At 40.9% G+C, this 20,258-nt stretch overlaps 1 protein-coding gene across 5 annotated transcripts in view; it reads right to left on the reverse strand.

The window, feature by feature from the left end:
* Window positions 1-20,258, reverse strand: part of tanc2b (tetratricopeptide repeat, ankyrin repeat and coiled-coil containing 2b) — a 312,489-nt gene that overhangs the window by 158,857 nt on the left and 133,374 nt on the right. For all 5 annotated transcript variants that reach the window (XM_041815330.1, XM_041815329.1, XM_041815328.1 and 2 more), the window contains exons 4-5: window positions 13,252-13,323; window positions 129-308 (exon numbers count right to left, since the gene is read on the reverse strand). In XM_041815330.1, the coding sequence (XP_041671264.1) occupies window positions 129-308; window positions 13,252-13,323 (252 nt within the window). The remainder of the gene's footprint in view (window positions 1-128; window positions 309-13,251; window positions 13,324-20,258) is intronic.

Below are 20,258 nucleotides of genomic sequence, written 5' to 3' on the forward strand. Positions count from 1 at the left end.
AAGACTATGGGGGAGGACAAATCTGAACCAGATTCAGCCCACAGCTCTGTCAGCTGATGCATCCTCTCACAAACACTGCTTTAAAAAATGTGAATGTGCCTCTCTCTCTTCTTTGTGGCTCTTTTTACCTGTGAGCTTCTTCACCGGCTGCAGCCTCACACTAATGGTCTGGTGAGTGAGCAGTGGCGAGGAGGGCAGGGAGCGCGACACGCCCTCCATGATTCGAATGTGCTGCATGCCCTCGGTCATGTGGAGCGGGGGCACGGCGTAGTCTCCCTCGAAGGCACAGTCGCTGTCTATGCTGCCACCTGCAGGACGGGAGGGGAAAAAAACAGAGTGAGAGGCTTTTCTTTGGAGTCCTAATATGAGATCCAATACACCAGGCCTCTAAGTTTGTAGATGTGTTTATAAAAGGACATCCTTGTAGGTGCATGACATCAATATTCTGATTAAAACCAAACATTTAAATGCCAGAAAAAGAAAGAAAAGTTAGACAACAGAATAATAAACAGCTAGAAATAACTAGAAAAGTTCTTCTTCTAATGCAGATTATACTAGAAAAAATGTACAAAGGCAATAGTAAGAACTACCAGTCATCACAGCCTGGGTATCAAATGATGAAATCATTCATGAATTGAGGCAAACTCAGCAGTGTGTCATGATGCAGAGGATTCAGAGTTCATAGACCACTTGTAGGTGGCCTACTTTGTAAAAAAGACAGATTATTATTTTTAACACCTTGCATCCACAATTTACAGGTTTGACGCACAAACTACTCCATTCTGCCACGGGCATAATAAGCTCTGCTATTTGCATGTACGTCACTCAATTTCACTGATTCATGCTGCTGCAATCCAAACCAGAAGTTTTAAAGAAAAAACTCAGGAAGTACTTCATGTAGATGTAGATGACAGGGGGCGCAGACATCCTAAGGGTTAAGGCGTGCCCCATGTCAGGCGGCGCAGGTTAAAGTCTGGCCTGTGGCTCCTTTCCCTCATGGTTTTTCCCACTCTCTCATCCCTGTTTCTGACTCTATGCCCTCCCTTCTTCTATCACTAAAGGCCAAAAAGATGTCTTTAAAAATGTGGATGCTAGAAAAGGATGGCTATAGGGATTTATCAAAAACACTATTTTTAAGAGCACAACTACTACAACTATAAGTACATGCATTCAGATATTCACTGATACAAGTCTGAATAATAAATAATACAATTCAAATTCTTAAAATCACTTTTAAATGTTGGTTTGATGTTCATCAGATCTTTGTCACTCCTCCTCTTAACAGTTAGTCAGTGCATACTTTTGCATACTCAAATAACGAGAGAGTGATTTCATGCCGTAAAATTATGTTATGAGCACCAATACTTATGCTGGGATTGGTATTGGTGCATCTCTATGAGTAAGGCTGACCCTAACCCTAACCCTTAACTCAGTTCATCAAATAATTGTTTGGTGAATTAGATTAAAGTAGAAAGAAATGGTGTATTAACTTTCTAGAGCTAATGGCAGTTTTTCCTTATTTTCTGGGCCAAATTTCCGTCAACATTCCTTTAACAAAGAAGAAGAGAAACAAGAAAGGAATTAATCCTCTCTTCCAGTGGTGGCTGGTTCATTCTTCTCAGGGAAGGTGCAGTTTCTCACTGATGGACTGGTATGTGCATGCAAGTCTCAAAGCTTGATGCTAATACATAACAGAAATTGTTGTTAACAGGCTAAAAGAATTATCATCTGTATCATAGTATCTTATGAAACCATTTATTTCAACAAGCAAGATTAAGAAAAAGCGACCAGTAGTGACACGCTAAATTAGTTTCTTTGTATCTCTACAGTCTGCAATGCCACAGTCACTAACAGTTGGTCAGAAGTTAGTGTCCCATGGGCTGAATGAACCAAAGTTATAGTTATTGTTTATTGTAGACTTTTTAGAATGGCAGGCAGGTTTAAGTCAGCTTAAGCTTAAGTGGCATCAAAAAAATGCAGTTATAGTGATTTTCTTTTTGTTCACCATGAAACAGGAAGGGTTTTTTCAGAGTGTTAAAGCACTTGTAGAGCCATGAATCTTAGCACAAGGATTGACATCAATTTTGGGAAAATTCTGCAGGGGGTTCTTTTTGACTTAAGCCCCCACATGGAAGTCATGTGATCCAAGTACAAGCAACTTTAGAGATCATAGAGAGCTTAAAAAACTGTTTCTGCACAGCTAAGGCCATGACGACTTTCCCTATTTAAAAAATATAGGGTACAATCTTCCTGAGGACTCTGGGACTGTTGAGTGGTCAACGGAATTACTCAGATGGCCATTCAACAGTCACTTCATGTCAGAAAATAGAAAATCAGAAAGTAGAGCTCTCATTTACCAAGCACCTTAGCCCTGCTTTCACTTGATGTAAAATACTACCCGTGTTTGATGACTGTGGAAAAAACTCCCTGTTTCATGGCAAACAAGAATTTGCCATGACTTTGTGTTTTGATGCGACATGAGCCCCAGCTGACTTGCACTTGCAGTTGTATGTAATCTATTCTGGTCAGATTCATGGCTGTAGTTGAGTTTTACAACTGTGGAAAAAACTTCCTGTTTCATGGCAAACAAAAAATTGCAATGACTATCTGTTTTGATGTGACTTGAGCTTCAGCTGACTTACACTGGCAGTTGTAAACAGGCCACAATGAACAATGACCACCATCTTTAAGTCTTCATATTACATGTGTGGGAAATAATCATAATTCTTACAAGCACAGAAACGTTTTACAATCCCACAAACATAATAAATTCCTGCAAATGTAATTTTGTTGGAATTTTGTTATTATGCTCGCAGTATGAAACTGCCATTACATTTGTGGGAAATCTATCATGATCACGGGATTATTACGTTAAAAACTGCTTAACTGTATTATGTTTGTGGGCAGTTGTTACATTTGCAGGTGTAACAGGCTCAAATAAAAGACAGAAATTGTGGGTTTTATTGTAACTATAAGGTTATTTATTTGAAGACTCTTTTTTTTAAGTAAAAAATGATGGGTTAGCCCTCCTAACTTATTTTTACCAGCTGTCATGCTCACATCTAATAAGCTGTAAGCAGAAAATGTTTGCCGCTTGTTCAATCAGCTGGTTTAAAATTATAATCTTCAGTGAATTAATGGTTGAAGCACTCCAGAGTTTATCTGAGGACTTGTGTTCATGAATTCTAATCTTTCTATCCCTGCAAAAAGAGTATGACAGAGTCCTCTAACAGTACCTCCGCCTGGTCCCTGCATCCTGATATCAGTGAAACAGCAGTATTGAGTTGGCGTGACCCAGAAGAGGGAACAGCCCTGCAGGCAACACGTGCCGTTTACATTCACTGTAATAAAGTCCAGCCTGCCTGACCTCAGTACGCCCCACACAAACACAATACCCCACTATTTAAGGTAATAAAAGAGGATTTTCTAACCATCTGAGTCGTGTTTAAACAAACCCAAAAAAGAGCCCTCTCATGACCATGAGAAGGCATTTTATTTAGTACAAAAAAAGCTCCCACAATGAGCCATAATTACAGACGGAGCACAAACATCCACTCAGTTAACCCACCCACCCTCTCTCCTCTCTTGTTTCAAAAACCACAAATTATGACAACTTAGGGCTTTTCTTTTTTTCTAAACTTCACACAGACACATTTCCCCTGTGAACAAGAACCAGCCAGCTGTCTGTAAACACAACATCCATTTTGTGATCAACCTCGGCCGCGCACATACAACATTTCCCTGTAGACGGAGCAGGAACGGCGACTGGTCAGGGACCGGTCTCGCATCAGATAGCAGCCGTCGCACTGAGACATGAAGCCATTATGAGGACGAGTGCGTGACAAAGCCCAGAGGACAGTCAATGACGGTTAGGATGGGGTCAAACCAGATGTAACTATGCCCAGATACTTCAATTCTGAACTCAAGTAACACAAGAAGCTTTTATCGAATGTCCTGAGATGGCATTTGGTCTAGTTTGATGCTAAATCAAAAAGGCTGCACTTGTTGTGCCCTATATTTGCAAAAAATATATAGTTCCAATAAAATATTTCCATTAACAGACAGCCTTGTTATCCTAGCCTTAATGCCTGTTATGGGAATTATTGATTATTTAGGTTTGCTTCACTGCACAATTTCAGCTTAAATGGATGGAAAAAAAAACAAAACATTTGACTTTATATATCCATTACTACATGCCCCACACCACAGACTATAGGGTCATCATAATACCAGAACTGTACATTTAGATAGGAGAAAAATAAAAATCAAATTGTGGATACCTGTTTCAATACCATGGAAACAAATTCAGGAATAATTTCTTGCTTTAAATGATAAAAATCTCCATCTTTGCCTTGCACAAGCTTTTTCAATACTATGTCTGAAGTTCTGTAGTTATTTTAAAGCCTGTGTGTTTTTTAATACAATAGTCACAATAATCAGTCAAATATGACCCCTGAAACAGGTCTAAAACTCTCCAATTTTTGCTAATTTATTCCAAATAGCAGAATCCCTTTTGAAGATAGAAATACGTTCCCGCTGGGTTTTTTGAAGATCTCCCCAAGCTGCAACGACACCAAATCTCATAAATCTAGGTAAAACTGCTTTCTGACAGTGTTCCATAAAAGCACAAAAGGTGGCGCTATTGAGGCAATTTCTGAGGGCTATTTTTGAAACCAATATCAAGCTTACATTTTTTCAGAGTTTTAGGTGTGTGCCAATTTTCATTCAAATCCATGCACGTCTAATACCCCAAAAATGAGCCAGAGCGGGAGAAAAACAACACCTATGATTACAATGTGGCTCTCGCACCCATTTGATTCTTAGGCCCTAATCATTTTTTTTTTAAATGACCTCGAAAAGTACTGCTGTACTTAAAATTCTGATAACCTTACTACATAGGTGAAAAAAAAAATATGTGAAATCCAGTAAAATATAAAACATTATTTAGACAAAAATGAGCAGAGAGGTATATCAATCTGCAGAGAGGATGTCTCTTTTTTTTGCTGCTGATACAGTTTATCAACAAGTGAGACCGGCTGCTACTGATACAGATTTTATTTGCCTTTTGATACTGCAGCTTGATTGCAGTTGGTCAGTCTACCTAGCTTTGTAGTGTACTGGGATATCCTACAGGTGGCAGTGTAGCCTGATAAAAGAAGCACAAAAGACATCCTTATTCTGCCAGATGACTTTAACAGTCACAGTAAGGGCAACTGAATTACACAATATGATGATTCATTAATTACATGTGTTCATTCATGTGGATTAATTAACAGGATAATTAACAGACTGAAAAATCATTAAGCCTATTCAAAGGGTAAACATTACGAAACTCTAAATGAGTTGCCTTATGTAACCAATGCAATTATTTTATAATGTTAAGGAAACAGATTTCATCTCCAAATAACTCTACTGAGTCATTTATCTCACCAAACTGAAAATTAATATCTTAAAATTACATTTAAACACATCATGATCATGTTTTTTTTCTAAATTTTACCCAGTTGTCATTTGATAGTCCTGACCTTAAGCACACAATAACGTAGCATTATGCCAGGCTTTTAAGTTAGCTAACTAGCTTTAACCCAGCTGATTTTATCAAGGATTTTAAGACAGGAATAAAAAGTTTAACTAACAATACTCACGATAAAGATTTGTGGATTTTACCACAGCTGCCTAAAGTAGATTAGGATGACTGACCTGCAGTTGACATGGATATTTTCAAGCAGACAGTAAAAGGTGCTATATTTGAGTCTGATCAAATCACAGTGCTGATGTCCTACTTAAATACTGTCAATTGCCTTATAAAATTAGTCTGCACAGAGTGCAGCTACAGACACTAGTGGCCTATTGCACCAGCTCTGACATATTTATCTTAACTAGTGGAGCTTAACATCCAAAATAACCAAAAAATTGTCACTGAGAATGTGAAAAGCATTTTTGGACGCAGTTTGTTACAGTACAACCTTAAGTGTCAGATTGTTTCTGAACAGACCAATGACTTAAATATTTCCCATCAACTGCCATTAACTGATAAACATAAATGAAAGTGTAACAAAATATGTCAAACCATCCATCCATGAATAGGACATTTAAGGTTACATCAGTGTTGGACAGCTATTCTCTCTGTTCATGGAAAATAAAAGTGTGAGTCCAAAGATATTCATCATACAGTTCTGGGGATGTAACTGATCATGGAGAACAGTAAAGCCCTCTGCTCCTCGTCATCCTAACTTTCAAAACCTCAAGTCTACTCAGAGACCATCTCAGCTGCTGTTATACATAGCTGATGAAACCCATAGCAGAGTATTAAGCACAGGTAATCATATTGGTGACAACAAGCATCTAGACAACCTACTGATCAAATACACTATTTAGTTGGTCCCCCTTTTGCGGCTATAACAGCCTCCACTCTTCTTGCTATGTGCACTGGGGCACAGTCATGTTGGATTAGAAAAGAGCCTTCCTCAAACTGGTTCCTCAAACTGGTTCCTCAAAGTTGGAATCATAGCATTGTTCAGAATGCCTTGGCATGCTGAAGCATTAAGATCAGCCTTTATTGGAGATAAGGGACCTAGACCAAACCCTGAAAAACAGCCACATACCATTATCCCACTTCTTCAACTTCACAGTTGGCACAAAGCAGTCAGGCAGGTAACATTCTCCTGGCATCTGCCAAACCAAGGCTCGCCCATCTGACTACTAAAGAGAGAAGCGTGATTCGTTACTCCACAGAACACGTTTATGCTGCTCCATAGTTGATGTTCTTTACACCACTCCATGCGATGTTTGGCATTAGACTTGGTGATGTGAGGCCATGGACATCCATTCTAAAAGGCTCCTGCCGCACAGCTCTGAGCTGTTGTTCCTAAACGCTTCAACTTTCTAATAAAATCACTAACAGCTGACTGTAGAACATCCAACAGAGATGAAATTTTACCTTCTGTTCTATTGCAAAGGTGGCATCCATCACAGTACCACACTTGAAGTCACTGAGGTCTTCAGAACCAAACATTTAGTATTACATCAAGCAACCCCACCTGGCTATGTGTATATCCAAAAACCGCGCACCACTGGTCGCGGTGGGGGGCTGGCCGTGATATATAGAGAAGATTTCCAGTTTAAGGAGCTACCAGCACCCAGCACCTCAGCTCTCGAGTGTCTAATCATCTCTCTCACTGGATCAGCTCCGCTTCAGATCGTCCTCATCTACCGGCCTCCCAAAGCAACTACCACCTTCCTGTCTGACCTGTCTGAGCTCCTCACCTCTGTCTGCTCCAGGTCTTCTTCAATACTTCTCCTTGGAGACTTCAATATCCACGTTGACTCCACCAGCTGCACACTCACCTCCGAATTTCTATCACTACTGGACTGCTTCAACATCACACAGCATGTCCAAGGACCCACCCACTCCAAAGGTCACACACTGGATCTTGTGTGCTCCACTGGTCTCACCCCATTCATTCCACAATGCCTGGACCTAGCCATCTCAGATCACCATGCTGTTTTCTTCTCTATCCCCACCCCCCTCCCCAGACAGCTTACAAAACGCAACATCACTTTCCGTAATCTCAAGTCAATAAGCATCCCAGCCCTCAAGAACATGTTAGCTACCAACCTGACCACTACACACCCTATAACCACAGTTGATGCCCTGGCGAATCACTACAATACAGCACTATCCCTCAGCCTGGATTCTCTCGCCCCTCTGAAGACTCGCTCAGTCTCCTTTACCCACCCAGCCCCCTGGTACACTGCTGAACTCCGCTTCATGAAGGCTTCTGGCTGACAGCTGGAGAGACTTTCCAAAAAATCTGGCCTCACCGTCCATCTGGAGGCCTATAAAGAGCATGTGCGCTCCTACAAAGAAGCTCTCTCCAGAGCAAAGTCCAGCTACTACTCATCCCTCATCAGTGACCAGCAAAACCATCCCTGGATGCTCTTCTCCACAATAAATCGCCTTCTCCGCCCCATTGACAACCTTCATTCCCCAGCCAACTTCGACCGCTGCACTAGGCACCTGCAGTTTTTCCAGGATAAAGTAGCCTCCATCCAGCAGCAACTTTCATCTGGACCTCCACCTCAGGATTTCACTTCACATCAGGACACCGCTCCTCTGCCTCACTGCCGTCTTTCCTGCTTCACACCCGTGGACACTCTCCAAGTGGCTGAATGGGTCAAGAAGGCCAAGGCATCCACCTGCTCCCTCGACCCCATGCCCACACCACTGGTGAAAGCATCTCTGTCTGTTCTGTGCCCCATCATGGTAGACATCATCAATACCTCATTATCATCTGGAATTGTCCCCTCATCCTTCAAAACTGCCTCAGTAACCCCCATCATCAAGAAGCCTGGGTCAGACCCGGAGGACCTCTCCAACTATTGACCGATCTCCAACCTTCCCTTCATCAGCAAAATTCTCGAAAAAGCAGTCGCTGCCCAACTCCAGCAACACATGTCCAACCATGAGCTCCATGAACCTCTTCAATCAGGATTTCGCACTCACCACAGCACTGAGACTGCCCTTATCAAAATAACCAATGACCTCCTCACAGCTGCAGATTCTGGACACATCAGCCTCCTCGTTCTCCTTGACCTAACCGCTGACTTCGACACAATATCCCACACCGTCCTCCTTGACCGCCTGTCTCACCATCTTGGCATCACTGATACAGCTCTCTCCTGGTTTCACTCATATCTCTCACAAAGAAAACATTTTGTTACCATCGGCACCTCTCACTCATCCCCCGCCCCAGTTAACCAGGGCGTGCCTCAAGGCTCTGTTCTTGGACCTCTCCTTTTCACCATCTACATGCTTCCCCTTGGACAGATTATTCACAAACATGGTCTCAGCTTTCACTCTTATGCAGATGACACCCAACTCTATCTCAGCACCAAACCATCCACTCAGCTCCCTCCCCACTCCCTGGTAAACTGCCTCCACGACATCAAAGCCTGGATGACCTCTAACCAACTCAAACTCAACAGCAATAAAACAGAGCTCATGGTGGTGGCCCCCAAAGCGCTGCTGCAGAAGGTTGGAGATCTCATGCTCGATGTGGACGGGACCTCCATCTGTCCATCCTCCGAGGTCCGAAACCTGGGCGTCATCCTGGACTCCACCCTCTCCTTCCAGTCCCACATAAAGTCTGTCACCAAATCTGCCTTCTATCATCTCAAGAACATCTCAAGACTCTGACCATCACTCCCTGATTCTGTGGCTGAAACACTCATTCATGCTTTCATAACCTCCTGCCTGGACTACTGTAATGGAGTCCTGTCTGGAGTTCCCAGCAAAACCCTGGACAGGCTTCAGTACGTCCAAAACTCTGCAGCTAGAGTTCTCACCCGCACTAGACCCTGGCAACACATCACTCCGACCCTCATCCACCTCCACTGGCTCCCTATCAAGTCCCGTATCAACTACAAAGTCCTCCTCCTCACATACAAATCTCTCCATGCTCTGGCTCCCCAGTACCTTTCTGATCTCCTCCATCCATACACACCATCCCGCAACCTTCGATCTTCAGACACCGGCCTACTTTCCATGCCCAAAACCAAACTCCGAACCTATGGAGACAGAGCCTTCAGTGCTGCAGCTCCCACCCTCTGGAACACTCTTCCTGCAGACATTCGTAGCGCTCCATCTCTGGACATTTTCAAAAAACGTCTCAAGCACCACCTGTTCACCACAGCCTACAGTCTTCACTAAACCACCCCTTACACTCATCCTACCCCTCACATAGTTTGTCCATGTCTATGTGTTCCTGTAAAGCGTCCTTGGGTTTCTTGAAAGGTGCTATATAAATTCAAGATATTATTACAGATGTTTGCAAATGGAGACTGCATGGCTAGGGGCTTGATTTGATATACCTTTGGCAACAGATCTGATTGAAACACCTGAATTAAATAATTAACAGGTGTGGCCAAATACTTTTGTCCATATACCATTTATCTACTTTGTTTTCCCTGGAAAACATGTGTATATATGAATAAAAACTGACCAATAATGATCGGGTCCTGAAAAATTGGGATAGAAAGAACCAACATTTCTGATCAATACGGTCGTTTCTTTTCCTACTTATTGGCAAACTGGAGCAAAATTACTGCTTTTTCTTAACCAATTCAAAGTCACAATGGTGCAATTCTCTAGTTTCCCAAGTATGACAAGGTTTCAGTTAGCTATGTGCAAAATCAGGTGCAATGCAAATGCCATTCAGAGATTGTTTTTTTGCACAAGCCTCCGTGTTGAGGCTTGTGCATGTTGAGTACAAAAAAATGCGCATTTTTGCAAAATCTGCTGGAACCAAAGCAGCGGTTACATCCCTGAGCCCTAAAATTCTCCTCATGCACACAGAGCCTGGTCTGAATACCGAGAGGGGAGTTGGTATTCTGGCAGCAATTATGGAGATGCAACTCAATTTTAATGCATTCAATATTGGATGAAAACACACAATTATGCTGCTATTAAGCACTTATTCTCCACAAAGCTGGAGAAATAAGTGTCACTTCATAGTAAAATAATCACCTTCAAATCAAAAGTGATACTTGAAGACATGTCGCGCTTCTCAGTCTCAAGACACCATAAAAACGGATATAAAATGTGATGTGTTGATGTGGAAATCAAAAGGTGCGATTGAGGGCAGACGTGGAGGGTGGAGAGGGAGGAGAAGCGGCACTCCAGTGCTGAAACGTGGGGAACAAAAGCGCCGAGGAGGGGGAAATGATGGTGTTTTATTTTCAGCTGTGATGAGAGAGACATGTTGAAGGGCCACTCCATGCCTGGAAATAAACACAAACACCTACTCACCGAGATGTTTGGCTCAAAACACGCACGAGGAGGGGGGGGAAACATGAAATCATAATTGCCCTAACATTTCCTGCCAAGAAGACATTCCTGTTGTTGATAAACATCTACTATTGTAAACAGCCTGTTTCTTCCAAGAAGGAGCCCAGATTTACAGGCCGAATTATGAGAAAATAAAATTCATACAGCTCTCTTCCTGTAAATAGAACTTCATTTTCACTAGTCATAAAGTTTTCTGCTATAAGGGCGAATAAAATACAGCCTGATAAACAAGGCCTCTGTGGGCTTCTACTGTGGAAACATTAATGGAGACGAAATGGAGTCTGGGAGGAGAGCGCCAGGAGAGAAATAGAACTGGAAACAAGATGGAAAAGGTGGAGAAAAAGCCTCTCATTCAACACATTTACACCTGAAAAAAACTCAGTAGACTCCATCATGAGCATTAGAAGAGATGATGAGCTACAGTAAGGGGAAAGGTTTGTATTGTGACACCTTAAAAAAAAAAAAATCCAAAGTCTTAAATGCAGACAGTCTTGTAGGCTGGCTGCATACTAGACAATTAAGGCCTGATTTAGGGTCAGAACTGCTCTGCCAGTAATTAAGGGGATGTGGTGTCACAAACAACTTTTTGTACAAGTGTTGTGTCAAGACAAATATCTTACTGCTCCAGACTGAGTTGTGGCCTTCCTTATCTCATATCATAACTATCAGAGATGTTTGATATGTATATTTCCCAGCAGGGCTGACTCCGAAGAGTTTTATAGCCCAAAAACATAGTAGCAAACAAGCACAACAGTGCCCTGAGCCAAAAGAATACTGAAAAAGAAGACCAGCCTTTTCTTGTTTCTTGCACATCAGGAGAGACAGCTGAGGACATCAATCTCCTCACACATTTGTTTTCCTCTGAAGTTACAAGAGTTTTTGAGAAGGCGTTCTGTAAGATCTATGTCTGTGGAACAGCCACTGTGGAAGTGTAACTACAAATAGCAGGTGAGTAATCTTGCTGTCAAACAGTGTACAGTAGGGCAAGGCAATTAATCGCAAATTAGATTAAATCGCAATATGGCCTGCTGCAATTTACAAACTGCAGGAGTTGCAATATTTCCTTAACCTGAAATGTGTCAAAATACCAGTTTAATAAATCAATTTTTGGCAACGGCAGAGATTTTATGTTTACAAAAATCCTCCTTTTCATGGTTTACATATGTTTTTCTTAATCAAAATGAGTGACATAAAAATGATTGCAAAATGACATGCAAATGCAAAAAAAACCATCAGTTTGTGTATGTATTCATGCATGTACAGACATGCAGGTCACATCATTCTGTATGTTTGATGGTCTAACAGAAATCATTAGAAAGAACGTAATTTGCAGATTTCCTATGCAAATAAAACGAGACATAAAATAAGATATCCTGTTGATCATACATCTATGATCTGTATTTTTGTATAAAGTAGGTACTTTGATTTTTTACCTGAGTTAAAGTAGCAAAAGCACAGTGTAAAAATACTCTAATTCTTGCATTCAAAATGTACTTACAACAAATTTACTGACCAAAAACAACAGTAAAATTGCATTTTGGAACTACAGTGTACCAGATGATTTTAACTACTGATGTACATCCCTTACACCAACTGTAAGACCGAACAGTTGGAGGATATTAAAAAAAATAGTTGTCTTAACTTAAAAACCAAATACAGCAACTTCCACTCTACTTTTCTGAGTATAAAGAACACATTTTTAGTTTTAAGTAAACTGAACACAATTGTTTTAAGTATATTTGTAACTGTATTGAAATTATTTGACAAACATCACTTAATCTGAAGAGTTTTCCCAGAATGCCTCGGAGCATTCGACACTTTCAGACACATGAGTGAAGTTACTGACTAAGTTAGACAAGTCCTGGGAGCAACACTGAGCTACCATGGATGAACATGATGGGAGATTACTTCCTGGTGCACCTCTCACTTATTGTCAGTTGTCACTGAAGCTGTCCTACCTTTGGTAGCATGAATGTTTAAGATTAAGGTGTGTGAAAGAAATACAGCTAAACTGAAGTGGATAAAGAACATGTCGCTTTACACGGTATAGTTTAACTTCAAAAAGTTACTCTACCTTAGCATAAATGTACAAGCAAAATTAAGCTGATATAACTTAAAATGGCCAAGAACCTGCAACTTAACAAGAACTGTTTTTCAGTGGTACTTTTCAATGCTCTAATAATATTGTAGCCTAACTAAGATGTAGTGATTATAATGTTTTGTAACGCATTTATAATAAACTGTTGGCTCTCTGGTGAATGTCGTTCTGATTGGTGCAGTGCTTGGAAGTCTTTTTAGGGTTAAAAGTTTAATGACTCCCCTTACAACCTTTAACCCTCAGCTCTTTTAATGTGGTCATTTATTCATGAAGAAAATAAAATCGAATGATTTCGTCTGCTTACCTTGGCCGATGTGGCTCAGGTGAGGGTCTAGACTGGGTGAGCGTGGGTCTGCCAAGTCCTCGCTGCCGCCATCTGCAGACGATGAACACAGAGAGAAAGACAAGGAGTGAGCTCGCTGGTGCTGGAAGCGTGGCGAGGAGGAGCTGTTGGCTAGCAGCAGGGCCACGTCCTCCTCGCCAATCAGCCAGGTGTGTGAGCGCAGGACCCCCAAGAGGCTGCTCATACACAAACCCTCCACACCCTTCCTTCTGGGGCCCAAACGGCCCCTCATGGTGGCGAAGGGTGACCGTGCTGCGAAGCTCCACTTCTTCCGCCCCCCCATGTTTAGACTGAACAACAAGTGAGCCTCTATCTAAAGTGGCTGCCTGTGCAGATAAGCAAAGAGTTTACATTATAGCCATGGTAGCGTGCAGAGAACCGAGTGTTGGAGCCACGATCAAAGAGCTCTGTAAAGTTCACTGGGCGAGGACTAGCTGTAAAAACAGTGGGCGTTTCCCTGGATAGAGCCACATACGCTTAATGATATGAGGATCAATTACGCCCAAGGGAGCAGCAGGCAGAATTAGCCACAGTGGATGGAGCTGAAACGAGAGGGGGGGGCGGCATCACTGGGCAGCACAGTCAGTGTCACCGGGGGATTGTTTCATAATCCTGTTCAAGTACTGATGGATCTACTGTAAAGCACGGCAGGCCGGCAGAGGAGGTGTGGAACAAATGATTTATACTCTGAATAAATACATCCCACTGGAATTATGGGAGCTATTTATAAAAACACTATGAGGATGTATGAAAACTAGTCCAATTTTCTAACGCGAAGATGGAAAAGAAAGCCTTTTATCGCTTAAGGATTGTATGTTTTCAAAAGCCCCGCATTGTGTTTTTAATCACAGAGCTCACATCAGCCCTCACAAATACTCCGGGTTTATCTCCCTCCATCGCAGATTCACATACTGTGAGCCAGCAGCCACACAGCGGGCTCAATTGGCTGGCTGGTGGAAAGATCAAGCTTGTCGATGGACAGATAGAATAAGCCCTCGGCATAACTGTGTGAGAACTGGGCCAGCTTGAGATAGACACTGATTGTGGAAGGGAGACCTCTGCAGAGAGGTTTTTTTTAGTGCTGCTTGCTTCTTGACCTCAGCTAACATGTCAGGATGTGTCAAATAAACAGGCATACTGAGAAATGTGAAGACAATAAAAACACTCTTGAGGAGCGAATTTCAGACATTTTTGCATCTTTTGTTCAAACACCTCAACTCTCACCTCCATTTCCAGCATCTTCACCACCAACAAACCTAAAAATAGCCTCTCACTTTGTGTACCTGATGAGCCATATATCGTCTAGTAAAATCAATGTTGTGAAAATCAATACAAGCCTTAAAAATGATGTACCTTAGCTACAAGCACAGCTTGCACAGTGAGCCATGAAAACATGCATGCACATGCAAGTCCAAATAAAGAGCGTGATGCTGCCAGCGGAAAACTCAGTGATGTACACTAATAGATTCTGCACCGGCGCTCCATTCCTGCAGTGGATCTGATTAGCACCTGAGGTGACGTTTGGAGCAGTCAGCAGACGGCTACTGAAATGTCGTATCAGAAGCATTAATGATTCAAGGAGGAAGGAAATAAAGCTAGGAATTAATAAATCACAAAGCTCTTGGGTCTCATCTTCAGTAGTAACAGTCTGAATTAAAAACTGAGGCAGTACTCGTGACTGTAACAGAAATTAGATCACACATGGGGAGAAGCTTTGGTATGAAAGAAAAGAGAAATGAGCAGAAGGCTTTCTGAGGAAAGGAAAAACTCTGATTTAGCTTCTTTTATGTTTCACTCGCTTCACGTGGACTCTACCTGAGAGAAGGGATGGGATCAGGATGGATATTTATATGACATATAAACCGATGATGGTGCAAAGTTATCAGTCAAACTGATAACTTAAGGCTGCTCTCTCTCATTTTCTTTGATTTTAAGCCTTTTGACAGCAACAGCCAGGCAACAGGCATCGTTCCAGGTTGCACATATTGTGCATCCATTTGAGCAGTTCTTGTAAGCATATAAAAAACACTTTACTCCAAACTTTGCTTGAATGTCTACTCTGGCTCCAAAATGGTCAAAGGTCACTGTGACTTCAAAACTTTTGAGCATCATATTGTCAAATTGTAAAATTTGGCACAAACATCCACTTGGACTTGAGAGTGAATTGATAAGATTTTGGAGGTCAAAGTAGGGCTGGGCAATATTTCGAGTATACTTGATGTATCTCGGCTTTTGCCACCCACAATATATAAAATGACTATATTGCAACTATCCGAGTATAAATTATGTGGAAGTTTTGAGCCGTCAGCACGCATTTCTCGATGGAGTTTCACATCTCCCATTGTCCCTGAATGCATCTCTCACAGCAGAGAGCTCACTCTCTCTCCTGCGCCCATCCAGAAAACTCCTCTGCACATGCACATCAGCGGCGAGAAGCAAGGAAAGAGGAAGGTAAACAGAGCAGCGTGGCTAGTTAGTGGGGAGTTGGCTGACTTTTGAGACAGCAAGAAGAAACGCTGGATCTGCAGTGTTAAGCAGTCGTTCAACTTTGAAAAGGAAGAGGTCGAACTTGTGGTATTTGTTAAAATACCACAAAATACAATACAATACAATACAATAACTTTATTAATCCCCAAAGGGAAATTCATTTGTCTGGAGTCTCATCTGTTTATGATAGAATTATATAGTCTTATTGCTGATGGTATGAAAGATCTTCTATATCTTTCTGTTGTTTTTTATATCAAACTGTTGGTTTTTTTTGGTCATTTAGGATGATATGAAGTGGATGATCCATGTTCCCCAGATTGGCCTCCACCTTCTTCATTGTGCATCTCTCCACCTCATCCTCCAATGAGTTCAACTTGATTCCAACCATGGAGCCAGCTTTTTTCACCAGTTTGTTCAGATGCCTTGCATCCTTGTGTTTTACACTGCCTCCCCAGCAGACTGTAGCATAAATGATGATGTCTCTGAGACAACAGCCGCAGTAACACAACACGTTGCTACAGACATGAGCCCAGTGTTGTTGAAAAGACACTTATCCAGAATACGAGATTTGCCTGGGCGCGAGCATTTTGCTGAAAACTCCCTGCCAGAGTCGTACAGGTCAGAGAAAAGACGACCCAGCAGCGGAAAAATGTGATCCACTTCTCCTCAACTACGGAGACCTATCTCAGTCTTACAGTTCAAAACACCGACAACGAGAAATTAAAATGTTTTGCCTCCAGACAAGCTTTTTCCACCGTGATCACACAGGACAGGTTCTTGAATAAGGTTTAAAGACGCTCTCATATTATGAACTTGTCAGAAACTGGTCCAGCGTTCATCAGCACAGATAACGGACTAATGTAATCACAGCTGTGAGCCTGAATGGAGGACAAGACTGCAGGGTTTTGGCCATATACTGCAAGCAGGATGGGTGAGTTCTGTGTAGGTTTGCTTCACCTTTAATGAGGAAAATAATAATTTTATAGTCAGCAATAGTAAACATAACATAGAAAACATTTCAGGACTTTCCATACACTGTAAAAGACAGTATTTCATGATTTATGTATTTTTGATTTATTAGTAAAATACTGAATAAAGTCCTTTTCAAAATGAAACGGCTAAATTTGATGTTATATTGATTTTTACTTTCTGCAAACAATTTTATTAAAAACAGCTGCTGAGAGGCCATTTCAAAATATCGCGATATATATCGTGTATCAGGATATAGCAAAAAATATATCGGGATATCAATTTTAGGCCATAACTCCCAGCCCTAGGTCAAAGGTCACTGCAACCTTACATACTGTGAGGTAGCAGTGATGCACAATATCAACAGCATAATATCAGTAACAGCAGATATGAGCTTTAAAACAGGGATGCAGGCTATCATCAGCAGGTTTTAGCTTCATAAGTGAATTATTGGTATTGGCAGCAGTGAAATAAGATCCAATTAAAAGCCTAAAAGTCACACATAATAAAAATAACACCATACTCACACACAAAATTACTAATAAAAATCAGTCCAGAGCTTTAATTTGTTTTGTTTTTTTGTTGTGGCCTTCTACTATTTTAGTGTAAGCATGTGAACACATATAAGCAATTTCATATTTCACTCTTTCCTGTATCTTTATCAGTAATATTGATCAAAGTCATCAAGTTGACTAATACACTGAAACAGCTCTGTAGTCCAAAGTCTATGACAGACTATGCACCAACACCACTAAAGACATGAGATCTCTGCAAACCAGTGATACAAGAACCACTCTAGCCCTTGTGACCCCTACACTACTATCACTTCAGTCAGATACATCATAGGCATAAAACCACCACAGAGAGTCACAAAAGACAACTAACAAGCCACATGGTTTTCATGGTTTTGATCAGGTATCTGCAAAGTCACCTACAGTCCAATGATCACATCTTTGTAAGTACTTTGTGACTCCACAAATCTTTTCAAAGTAACGTTAAAACCCCCAAAAGCACCGATAGGTTAAAATGATCCGGAGGTGAGCAGCATTGTCAAATGCTGAGCAGAATGTCAGTTGTTACTCCAACACCATCAGTTTGAGTCAAACATTGATTCTGAATCAAATCCTGACCCCAAGAATCAGAATCGAAATCAAATTATATTGCACGAAAATGAAAGATCCCCACCCTAAATATACAAATATTGTTTAAATAAGTCAGCAAAAACAAAAAAATTTAAATATATATATACAGTGCTTAACACATTTGTTAGACCACCTGTCATATTTGTCTCAAAGACCATCCAGCATCATGAAGTGCTTTAATGCGGGCTCTTTCATTTTCAGTCAGCTCTCCACATTTTACCATTTTGAACAGGAATGAGGAATTTCAGACTGAATTGACCCAGACTTGAGACGGCTCACTGGGCTTTTATGAGAAGTCAGAAATTAATCAAGCATAACATTCAACCACTAAAACTGATTTTTCTGTTCAGGAATGCAAGTAAATAACTATAATTTGACATATTAATCAAGAAATATTAATGTGCTTTACCATTTTTTCAGTTTTTTGTAAATCAGTAAATTTGAAAATTTATGGATAACAATAATAATTATATTTTAACATCAAAAATATCATTTCAGTTAAAGAGCTTCTACATATTGGTGTATTAACCATTGCAGAAACATAAAAAATGATTTTGGTAATTACCAATGCTGTTAATTTAGGGCAGCTGTGGCATAAACCTTACTTTGGTTAGGGTTAGGGTGGTCTAATAAATTTGTTAAGCACTGTATATACAAAATAAGATAAATATCTTTTTCATTTGGCCTTGAATTGAGATTAACCATTTAAATCCTTACGCATCCCTGACGACGCGCTGTTGAAGCACACTTTGCATGACCATAATTGCATGACTGTTTGTGTTATCGGAAAATTCAAACAGTTTCTGAAAGCTGAGAAACTGAGCTTCACAGCCAGCATGTGGTTATCAATATAATTTACCCTTTTGTCACTACGATTCTAGCATGAAGTTCCCCCGTTTTTGTGTTTTTTCATTTTAAACTGTTAAATCACTCTAAACATGCAGTAAAATGTGTTTTATCCATGTTAATTATTTTTCCGTTGTCAAGTTATGATTATAAGGGTTTTCTCCGTTTTTTAAACTTATTCAGCTGGGAGCTCCTCGTTTTAGCTGTCTACAGTCTCATCTACAAACCGGAAGTCCCAACATGCAGTAAAATGTAAATAACTGCCATTTATTCAAAGTTCTAAGTATTGTGGAAAAATGGGCAAAAGCACGCACTCACAGGACATTTTCTGGGGCTTTTAGATAAGAAAAGAGTCCAGAAACTCAGGTTTTAAAGGGTTAAACGTGCTGTATGAATGATAATTTGTTTGTTTAGTTTGCTTTATCTCCTACAACACTAATGACTATCATTAAAATCATTTTTTACTGTAATATGATGTTTAGTTTTTTACTATAATTGGATGTTAATAGGATTTCTGTTGTGTAATTGGCAGTTGAATTGATCCATATTTGAAGTTAAACATGGTTTAGCAGTAAATTAGATTTGCTTTGAGTATAATTTGTTTCTTTAAAAAAATAAAATGTTTTGTGTGGATAAAGTCCCACACAAATGAAGAGCTGCTTTTCAATATTTTAATCTGGTACAGCCATCTTTGTATTTCCTTTAAAAGAGTTGAAATGCCTCCTTTTATCAGTGCAGATCTCTGCCATGTTATGCAGTGATTACAGCACAATGCCCTGCCACACAGATCAATGGCCTATTAAGCAGCAAACATGAAAGAGGAGGACCAACGAGGGGACAGAAGACTGAGACAAACACTGAGCATCATTCAGGTTCCTTCCAGAACATCTGTCACTAACAATGTGAACCAAGCTCAGTGTCAGAGTATCAGCTTCAGGTGGAGAAGACAGTCTGCTCTCTAACCCCGTCCCATTCAGAGCTAACAGACCATCTCCTATGCTGAGAAAATGATGGTGCTCTCTCTGTGTTGTCTGTTCTTCTGCAGCTGTAATGCCACGCTGCCGTGTGTTAGGATGTCAAAGGAGCAAGGCCAATTTCGCACTCGGACAGAGAGTCATTATGGGAGAAGTCAGCGTGACATCTGATAGTGATCCCATGGAGCATGGCGGAGAGGAGCGCTATTATTACGACGCAGGCTGACTTTGATGAACCTGCATGTGTTCAATGTGACCTCTGCTCCAAAATGAGTCTTCTCTTCCAGGTACTGTCTGAGGGTGATTATTGTGCTCTTTTCTTGCAGGATCACCTTTTGTAAAGGAAAGCTAAGTCATCTCTAGTCCCTCTGGGGGAGTTCTAAGTGGAACCTTTCACAATTTGAGGAGGATTAAGCTGTTTTTCTGTGACTGATCAACCACAGCAAACAAAAAAAAGGACACCCTTTAAATCTAAATCGATGCCCGTCTTTAACTTCCAGGACTGTCCAAAATAGCCAACAATGGAGGAGGAGAAAAGGCTGCAGCTTAG

This window comes from Cheilinus undulatus, linkage group 20 (assembly GCF_018320785.1).
Source record: "Cheilinus undulatus linkage group 20, ASM1832078v1, whole genome shotgun sequence".
Lineage (NCBI taxonomy): Eukaryota > Metazoa > Chordata > Actinopteri > Labriformes > Labridae > Cheilinus > Cheilinus undulatus.